The sequence below is a fragment of the Primulina tabacum genome, chromosome 2, assembly GCF_025594145.1.
Source record: "Primulina tabacum isolate GXHZ01 chromosome 2, ASM2559414v2, whole genome shotgun sequence".
NCBI lineage: Eukaryota > Viridiplantae > Streptophyta > Magnoliopsida > Lamiales > Gesneriaceae > Primulina > Primulina tabacum.
In genome coordinates this window covers 5,451,369-5,461,724 of record NC_134551.1, presented here as the reverse complement: position 1 = coordinate 5,461,724, position 10,356 = coordinate 5,451,369, and the positions used below count along the sequence as shown (strand labels likewise).

Below are 10,356 nucleotides of genomic sequence, written 5' to 3'. Positions count from 1 at the left end.
GGTTCAGGCTTGCAGATAACTTTTGTATTAATTCAACCAACTTATAATCTTGATAATACTAAAAAAAAACGAATTTGATTAATAAGATTAAGGGATTCTAACAAATTAATATTTCAATCAATTTGGTTCTAGTATTATCGGATTTATGATGTAATAATACGAGAATCTTAACTGCTTGTATATATATGTGTGTGTGTCTATGCATGCATGTAAAGGTAGGTATAGTGTGAGGCTTTATTCTTTGTGTTTGAGTTGAGAAGAAGATGGAACACAGTTCCCGATTCCTCCAAACAGACAGCCCCCACTCCTTCGTTGCCTTCACTTTTCAGGTCCTCGTATTTTGTGTGATTTGTCCACCTCTTCTTTCTTCACATTCTTCTCAAAGGGTCATTCCATAATATGGATTTATTTTTTAAGATGATGTTTTAAACAGTAAATGAGTAAGTCTCTTGTGAAACAGTCTCACGAATCTTTATCTATGAGATGAGTCAATTTTACCGATATTCACAATAAAAAGTAATATTTTTTCATAGATGACCCAAATAAGATACCTGTATCACAAAATACGATCTATGAGATCCGTCTCACACAATTTTTTGTGATAGTTAAATATGTAAAAATAAGAGTGTACTTGGGTAAAATAAAAAAAATTTGTCATGTAAAGTGAAATAAATTTATCTTCTAAAACTGAAATATATCACAACAGACATAGGACCAATTTTGATAATTTTCTATATGCTGAGCATATATTTTTAGTCATCTAATATAAATATATTTGTTTATTTGGTTTTTAATTTTCGTGCAGATTCTTTTTAGTAAATCGATTTACCCTGTGTTTTTTTAGTTCCAATTGACCCTTTTTCTGATAAACACATGCATGCATATAGAATTTAACTTGTTAGTCTATTTATATCATATTTTCAAATTATGGTATCACAGACTTGGATAAAGACGTGGTTGGCAAGTAAATGAGCCAAAAACAAAGAAAAAGTGACGAGACAAATAAGTTTGACAATAATTTGGGAGAGAATGATAAATACTGAGATTATTTTAATTACTTTAAATACAGCATATCACATGAGAAATTTTTTGGAAAAAGTATAGTATGACAGCATATTTAAAACATCATATATATTTGAAAAGGGGAATGTAACATCATATATTATATATACATGTGTGTGTGTGTGTGTGTTTATTTATTTATTTATATCAGTTGGAGATAATGGTGATGGTAAAAATTTAGGTCTATGCATGTAACTTTTTTGCATAATTGGAGATGAATAAAAAAATTATTTAGTTAAAAGCTATATCATGACTACTTAGGTGACTGCAAAAGAAGGAAAAGAAAAAAGATTATATAGAATTTGTAAAGATACGTACATATTTTGAATAGTTAGAGGTGGAAGTGATTGATATTTATGTTCATACCTTTGCCAGTCACATATATAAATAAATATATTATTTAAAGTAAATGCCATTTGCTGCATGAAAGGCAGAGTCCCACTATGAACACATTCCATATCAATTTATAGATAAAATTGAAATAGGTAGCTACGAAGTAAGAGTAAAGCTGAGTTGCCTTTGGTACTGGTGTTAGCTATTCAATACACATGCATTCCACTTTCCACTGCAAAATATAATCCACTTTGGAACACAAATTTTACCTCGTCTGCAAGAAAGGAACACAACCCTTTAATTGATTCCAATTCCTTCTTTTTCTCACCTCTTGATGATTATATTTCTGTTCTGTATTACTGTATAAATCTTAATCTGCTAGCAAGTTTGTCTCTGTACTAGGTTTCTGTGATCTTCTGATCTTGATTTGAGTACTAGTTTTGTATTATATTTGCTCTAGTTATGTTGTCAAGATTTTGCGCGCTTAGCTTTTAGTCCTTGTCAGATTCCTTTTTGTTGCTGTTATTGTTGAAAAATCGATCAAGATTTTAGCCAAGAATAGTAAAATTCCCAGACAAGAATGAGAGCTGGAAACTGTGCGGTGCAGCAAGCGCTAACTGCTGAGGCAGCAGGCATAGTGAAACAGGCTGTGACGCTTGCTAAGCGGCGTGGCCACGCACAGGTGACGCCTCTACATGTGGCTAACACCATGCTGGCGGTTTCGAGTGGATTGCTTCGAGTTGCTTGCTTACAGTCCCACTCGCACCCTTTGCAGTGCAAAGCCCTTGAGCTTTGCTTTAACGTGGCGCTTAATCGGTTACCAGCTTCTTCATCGAACCCCGTATTAGGCCATCATCATTCGCATTACCCCTTGATTTCTAATGCCCTTGTGGCGGCTTTCAAGAGGGCACAAGCCCACCAGCGCCGTGGATCCATTGAAAATCAGCAGCAGCCTGTTCTAACAGTGAAAATCGAGCTCGAGCAGCTGATTATCTCTATCTTGGATGATCCAAGTGTTAGTAGAGTGATGAGGGAAGCTGGTTTTTCGAGTACTCAAGTAAAAACCAATGTCGAAAAATCTGTTTCTTTGGAGTTCCGGTCTCAAAACTCATCTTCTACATCCCCTCGTTCAACCATTAATAAGTCGAAAGGAAATACCCTTTTAACCCTTCATTCTGCATCTCCTAATTTGGCAAGCCAAGATGAAGAAAAAACATCAGAATCAATCCGAAACGAAGACTTGAATATGATAATCGAGACACTACTATCGAACAAAAAGAGAAAGAGTTTTGTCATAGTTGGAGAGTCCATTTCTAACATAGAAAATACAGTTAAAGGGCTGATGCATAAGGTTGATAAAGGTGAACTTCCTGATGCCCTGAGAGAAGCAAAATTCATAACTCTCCCACCATTTTACTCTTTCTGTAATCTTCAAAGAAAAGAAGTTGAGCAGAAAATGGGAGAATTAACTTGTCTTTTTAAGAGTCGTGTTACAAATGGAGTTGTTTTATACCTAGGAGACCTCAAGTGGATCAGTGATTATAGGGTCAACTTGGAGCAACAAAGCAGCTACTACTGCTCTTTGGAGCACATGATAATGGAGCTTGGGAGATTAGTTAGCGGAATTGGAGAAATAAATGGAAGGTTTTGGTTAATGGGAATTGCTTCATTTCAAACTTACATGAAGTGTAGAAATGGCTCGAATTCGCTAGAAGCTATTTGGGGTTTACATCCTGTTACAATTCCTGCCAACAGTTTAGGCTTGAGTCTACTTTCTGAGAGGTACACAAAAAAAAAATTCTTAATTTTCATGTTTTCTTGCCAGATTCATTATTTTCACGATCAAATCAAAAAAATTGTTGATTAAAATTTTAAAGAACTATAACCATGCATATCTCCAATATTTGACATTCTTCGGGTTTACCGAATATTGGTTGTTTGTGTTCAATCAGGGATGAACAAATTGAAGTTGGACATGGCAGAGGTAAAAATGGATCCTGTAAACTTCTGATCATAAATGGAGAAGAAAATATGTGTTTCAACCCAGATTATACAACAAATTTCGAAGCCGAAACTGGAAAGGTGCAATCCGACGTTCCCGCGTTATCAAGCCTACCTCCTTGGCTTAAGAATGAAGGCAAAAGACTTGGTAACAATGATCAGGTAATAAATATCTTATATAACTTACCACAACTTTTCAACTAGTAAAATCTTTGGTGCATCTTTTTAGCCGGATATAATCTTTCACTTTTCCTGTAGTTTTACCGTATCTCAATAGTTTTTGCGAAACTAAAACTAGTCAGATTGGCTCTAATAGTTTTTGTTCACATATCCAAACTTTTTAAGTAAAGTTTCTTATTTAGGAACAAATGCTACTTTAATTTTTTCCATCTTTCCATCTCTAAAACTGATGTGTTCGCCTTTTTTTTACATTGCTTCTGATGATTTTCAGAAAGGTGATTCAAGTAGAGAATTTTACGAGAAATGGAACTCATTTGACAGTTCATCACAAAAACATCCTAAATCACACGAAAGAACCTTAACTATCTTCTCTTCATCGTTTTCTTCACCTACTTCTTGCTTTTCATTTGATCAACAGAACCCTAATTCGCATCAAGTCAAAAGCCAAATTTTCCCGATGTTGCCTGAGCATAGCCCTTCGAATCCTAAACACATATCGGAGCCTGGAGAGTTGAGACATATATTTTCATCAATTCCTAGTTCAACCCTTAACTCAGCTTCCTCTGGTGACACCATAGATATGGAGTACGAGCAAAAGTTCAAAGAATTCAGTTCTGAAAATTTGAATATCATATGCAATGCACTGGAGGAAAAGGTTCCATGGCAGATAGAAATCATTCCTGAAATCGTTGGAACTGTTCTACAATGCAGGTCTGGAATGTTAAGAAGAAAAGACAGCCTAAGAAACTGTAAAACGGACGTTAAAGAAGAAACGTGGCTGTTCTTCCTAGGCCATGATTCAGCGGCAAAAGAGAAAATATCCAGAGAATTGGCGAGAATCGTGTTCGGATCTTATTCAAACTTTGTATCAATGGGGATCAGCAGCTTCATCACATTAACAACAACAGATTCAACAGAGGCTGATCATGGAAACAAAAGAGGGAGAGACGAACAAAGTTGCAGCAGCTACATCGAAAGATTCGCTCAAGCTGTGTCAGCAAATCCACATCGTGTTTTCTTGATCGAAGATGTGGAGGAAGCGGATTACTGCTCGCAAATGGCTGTCAAAAGGGCTATTGAAACTGGAAGAATAAGCGATCAAAATTGTGAAGAAGTTGGTCTTTGTGACGCCATTGTTGTGTTGAGCTGCGACAAGTTCAGCTCTAGGTCAAGAGCTTGTTCTCCTTCAAAGCAGAAAATGGAAGAGGATCATATTAGTCGCGGTGTCTCATTGGATTTGAACATTTCATTTGAAGATTTTGATGAAGATGGTGATCAGTTGGTTGATGAGTTAGGGATTCTTAAAAGTGTTGATAGGCGAGTAGTGTTCAAGATACAGGAAAACTATGAAGATCATGAACTTTAGCCCTTGAATTTTCTTGTAGAAAGAACACAAGTATATTTGAAGTTCCCTAGAATAAAAAAAAAATCAATTTTTTTAGAATTAATTAGGTCTCTGTATATGTTTTCCATAAGTCTATTTAGTATTTATCCAGGGTATTAAGTCTAATTTATATAGGAATGATACTATTAAATCTAACACAAAAAACTCATAAGACTATCTCACAGATCAATTTTGTGTTACGAGTTTCTAACTCGATCAGACTCGTGAAAAAGTGTTATTTTAAATATTATTTCTCATTGTAGGTATGGACCGAGTTGACTCGTCTCACGAATCCGTGAGACTGTATCATAGGAGACGTACTCTGAATTAATGGGGTAGTAACTAATTTATATAGCAACCGAGATGTTACATATATTTAGATATGCAGTGAAATTTAAAATATTTGAATTGTATCGTTATCACCACTTAAAATTCTTAATGTGATAAGCACTTGATCTTAATAATAATAATAATAATAATAATAATAAGAGAAGTGAAATAAATGAATTGAACCCTTGGCCCCAAAAAAGGATTTGGTATATTTATGTCTGATAAACCATATAAAATCACGTTTTATTATATTTTCATGTGCTTCGATATTGCAAACAAGAGTAAATCATAAGCGAAGAATGAACTTATATATGTTCGGAGTTTAGATTTAATTTGGCTATCAAATCCGGGCTACTTTAACTCTTTTTTTTTTCTTTTTTTTTTTAAGCAATGGGAATCCAAAAAAGGGGTCTCTAGCTCGTTTGGAAGAGAGAAAATAAAACGAAAATAAGTGAAATAAAAAGTGAATTAAAGGGGAAAATAAGTTGCTTTCTCTTTCAATTAGAAGTTTGTTTTATCAAGGCCAAAAAGTGAAAGTTATTGTTGAATTTCCTATGTAGAAAATATGTATGAACTTTGGTCAGATAAATTTTATAAAAGCGGCATTCGGATCGTAACAAGTTAGCAATTCTAGCAGCAGCTTATATTTCAGAAGCTGGTATATTTCTAGCAGATAGAATCCAGCAGCAGAAGAGTTCAGTAGCTCGAGATTCCAGCAGATAGCTACTGATTCTACTTATGACTTGTAACTGAAGCATTTAACATGGGATAAAGTCTGTTAATGACACATAATGGCAGATTATGACCACTAATTGGGAGGTTAACAGTCAGAATTTTGCCTATAAATAACACCCTCAGATCTCTGAATTGGTGTTACACAAATCTTGAGTTATCACTTGAAAATTCGAGTTAAGAGAGTGCTTTTATTCAATCAGTAAAATCCAGTAGCGAGAGCAAACAGATTTTCAGACTTCAACCAAAGCTTTCTAGCAAATTACTGTAAGTGAGCTTATGTATAAATATCTTAAAATCAGTTTGATAATTTCTGTCTTGAAGCAAAGTATATGTATTTTTTATTTCTGATCTCTGATTTTTAAGCAGTGAAACCTAGTGAACTAATGGTAGAAATATATATTCTGAACATTACTGAATTCTGATTAATGATTACTGGCATCACCCCTTAGATGAGAGAACATATAGGGGATTGATATCAGTTTAGCCATGAAATTCACAAACGTGCTCAGTGCTTACTTGCTAAATTTTAAGTTCTGAATACTGATTCTTGAATACTGATTCCTGTTCTGAAAATAATAATTTATGTATATCATTTGTATTACTGTTTCTGTTGAAAATGATTTCGAAAACTGAGAATTATTCCCGCCCCGCTTATTGAGTGACGACCATATCACCCACCCACCAAACCCATCTCAGATAAGAACGAGGAAGAAATGTTAGAAGAAGTAGAGCAGATTCAGTTCTGAGGCTGGTGAAGAAGACTGTTATTTCTCAGTTCTAGTTTATGTTTTCCGCTGCATATGTTAAGACGTTATTATATTTGGTTTAACATTTCCACTGTAAAACATTAGTTATTTGACTTTGTATTAGATAATCAATATTCAGTATTATGTATAAAAGATTGGTTTATGAATTTTGTACTTCTGAGGCTTGTTGTTTTCGAATGTAAATTTGATAGCAACGCCGGTGTCGACTAACCCCGTACTTGGGGCGTGAAATTGAGAAAACTATAATTTTAGTTATGTATTTGTTTCTTAGTGATTTCGGTCTTTTATATTATCAAATTTCAGGCATAGTCCGTTATCTTTGTTTTTAATTTAAATTTTAGTCTTTTTTTATGTAGCGTTACATGGAGTGTCATGTTGACACTCATGAGGAAAAATAACTAAAATATTCAAAAATTAAAAAAATATAGAATTAAGATTGAAATTTAAAAATATAGCAAATCGAAATCGAAAATATTTAAGCGGGATATTTGCAATTTTCTCTAATAAATTCATTGATTTGTTTAGATAAATTCATTCTATTTTTATACAATTTTATAACGAATATTAAATATTTAACTAGTTATTTTTTGAATCATTGCAGTAAACTTCGTATCTATCTCAATATGGAACCATTTCACATCTTTCTTTTAAATATTCATTCCAATTCAAATACAATCAAATTTCTTAACGATAATGACACATAACTAAACTGGGTAAGATCATACTTTAATCATAATTTCTGAACCACTCAGCATGGTAAATCAAATTAGTCTTATCACTGAACATAAAATTAATCAATTGCATTTTTCTATTTAGTCGATCTTGTTCCAATCTGCTCAACATAATTATTACATGTACAACAGTTCTTTTTTTAATAAGCACGTAATAATTACATGATTTAATTAGGTTTTCATGAGATAGTGAAATTGTTGTGGCCCATAAAATAAAAAATAAATTAATTACTCACTTCTTCAAGAAGAAAGAAAAGAGAAAGAAGTATTGATAATATGAAAATCCCATAATATATATGTCCGTTGTGGAAAGGAGAAACCGAGAAATAAGTTTTTTTACTTTAGAATTAGGAGGGAAATAAATTAAAAACAATTGATTTATAAAAAAGAATAATTTATTTTTTGTAAAAGAGAAAAAACATCCAAAATCGTCCCTAAGAAAATAACAAAAGAAAGCACTACTTTTTATGCTTCCGCAGTTGTGATATGTTTTCGCAAAAGAATCACTTTTTTCCCTTTGATTTTCGAAACTCGACATTCTTATCTCTAGAAAAAGCATAACAAGTTGAAGAACAAGACTTCGAATTCAAATGAAAAACGGGTTTAATTTTTTTTTTTTAAAGAATATGTATCGAGGGAAATTAAACATGAATAAAGAATCTGTCTTTATTCTTTAAACCTTAAAAAAGATGAGCATTTACTTTAGAATCGCCAAAAGATTATTACATTGGGACTTTAAATAACATGTAAGCATAAGTAGGGAATTTGTCGATGTTTCGCTTTAGAAGAAAGTGGTAATCTCAGCTCCTATAGTAGGGGATTAATGCGTATTATATAGGAGAAATTAACAAGGTTGCATGCTTAATCGTGTAACATTCTTTTGATATTTAATTTAATACAATTTTTTTAGATTATTCTCAAAATAACATCAATTAATATTGGGAAAAAAATACGATGGATGAACTACCAGCAATTTCCAGTGAAAAGAGACGCGCTACTTCATCCAGCCAATTCTTTATTTGTTAGTAAATTCGATCGGCATGTTTAGGGATGTCAATGGATCTGGTAGAATGGATATCCAACTCAAAGTCAGCTTGTTTGAGACGGGTATATATCTAACTAAGTGAGTATTACATCGGATATAAATAATAACTTAAACACATGATATCCGTCATGAAGTTAAATTGTAATTTGAATTACAAATCACCTCAAAACTAGGGGAAAAATTAAATATGAGTATGGCTTTTAAATATTTATTCATTATAAACTTTTATTTTTGTGTTGGTTAACTAAATTATTAGCTTGTAGAATATTAGAAATGGGAATTTAACTATTATAGACTATCAAAGGATGAAAGAATAGTTCGATTTTAAATAATTAATATAATTGAAGACATTTGGAATCTAATTTCCCCTCAAAAGTAGGAAGGAAGATACTCCATGATTACTCTTTAAAATTTGCAACGAGTGTAGAAAGTGGACAGCCCTTTTAACACAAAGTTAATACTTTTTTTTTTTGGCAACTCGTGGATTATAATTAAAAAAAGACAACTTTAATTCAAACAACTTTTTGTACCTTTAAATGCCTTTGCCTTTTAAAAAACAAATTCAACAATTGTTGAGATTATAAATTTTTTTGGTTAATATATGTAAGAAGTTGCATGGTGGGAACATACGACATGATTCACACCTAATTTGCTTAATCTTTCATTAAACAATTGATTAGACACATGGGCGCCATTCTATCTCTTTTTTTTTTTTTTGAATAAAATTTTACTTCATATTTTAGAATCATATAAAAGTACATGCACTTTATCAATTTTAAACTTGACATAGATCTTGAAATCAGAATTTTTTTAAATATATTTAGAAATGTTAGGTATATTTTGTAACAAATAATCCATAACAAAAGCAATGAGATGTGAGACTGGGAAATTCATATATGCCTTTTAGAAATATAAACTGAAAATTGCAATTTTGGACATATATATTTGTTTCTTAGTGGTTTTGGTTATCTAATTTGTTACCAAATTTTTGTTTTAGTAAATTACATCTCATTTTTTTTTTTTCAATTTTAGTCATTTTTTCACAGTCGTACCGATATGATAATATATATTTGACATCGTATTGACATAACGCTGATGTATATAGTGTCACAAAAAAAATGACTGAAATTACCAAAAATTGAAATATACATGACTGAAACTCAGAATTTATCAATACAGAGAGCTAAAATCGTAAAAAAAAAAAAACATAGACAAACCAAATTGCAATTTCCCCATATAAAGTTGATATGATTGATGATATCATGTTGTGTGCACCAATTACACTACTCAGCCAGTAATTTGTCGTGAAACAAGCTTATTGAGATTAGTTTAGTAATGGTTTTCTCATGCAAATAATAATAATAATAATAATAATAATAATAATAATAATAATAATAATAAATTAATTAATTATTTAATTAGTAATGAAAATACTATTACTCACGCTATTTATGAGTGCTCTCATTTTCCTAATAAAGATTGTGAATTAATCGTCTTCAACTTTATATCACAAAAATTAGTGCTTAATGAATTTGGATGATCCCGTATAATTATGTGCACTTCAATCTACAATAAACAATGTATGTAGTTTTTGTTGAATTTTATTTTTCATGGCACACATTTAATACATGGAAATATATATATTATATTATCATAATAAGATTCTTTCACTAAATAACGTAGAATGTAATGTAGGTTTGGCTTGGAGTTAATTATTTTTCTTTGTTTTGGCCTGCGAGATCATATATTGAGTATGTGGTAAGTAATTTAATTTGAGAACCCGCTGCG

At 31.9% G+C, this 10,356-nt stretch overlaps 1 protein-coding gene across 2 annotated transcripts; it reads left to right on the top strand.

Moving 5' to 3' along the window:
- The first annotated feature begins 1,491 nt into the window (after positions 1-1,491).
- LOC142527453 (protein SMAX1-LIKE 3-like) lies at positions 1,492-4,956 on the top strand. Of its 2 annotated transcripts, none has more exons than XM_075632274.1 (3): positions 1,492-3,177; positions 3,348-3,558; positions 3,995-4,956. In XM_075632274.1, the coding sequence occupies exons 1-3, from the start codon at positions 1,976-1,978 to the stop codon at positions 4,940-4,942; spliced, it is 2,361 nt and encodes a 786-aa protein (XP_075488389.1). In that variant the 5' UTR covers positions 1,492-1,975; the 3' UTR covers positions 4,943-4,956. The 2 variants fall into 2 exon arrangements, with proteins under 2 accessions (XP_075488389.1, XP_075488382.1); XM_075632267.1 differs by having other exon boundaries at positions 1,493-3,177; positions 3,848-4,956.
- The last annotated feature ends 5,400 nt before the right edge of the window (positions 4,957-10,356 follow it).

Excerpts from the sequence above, each read along its gene's own strand:
- LOC142527453 (XM_075632267.1), top strand. The coding sequence starts at position 1,976 with ATGAGAGCTGGAAACTGTGCGGTGCAGCAAGCGCTAACTGCTGAGGCA. Across the intron at positions 3,178-3,347 it reads TTGAGTCTACTTTCTGAGAG|GGATGAACAAATTGAAGTTG; the intron begins GTACACAAAAAA and ends GTGTTCAATCAG. Across the intron at positions 3,559-3,847 it reads GACTTGGTAACAATGATCAG|AAAGGTGATTCAAGTAGAGA; the intron begins GTAATAAATATC and ends GATGATTTTCAG.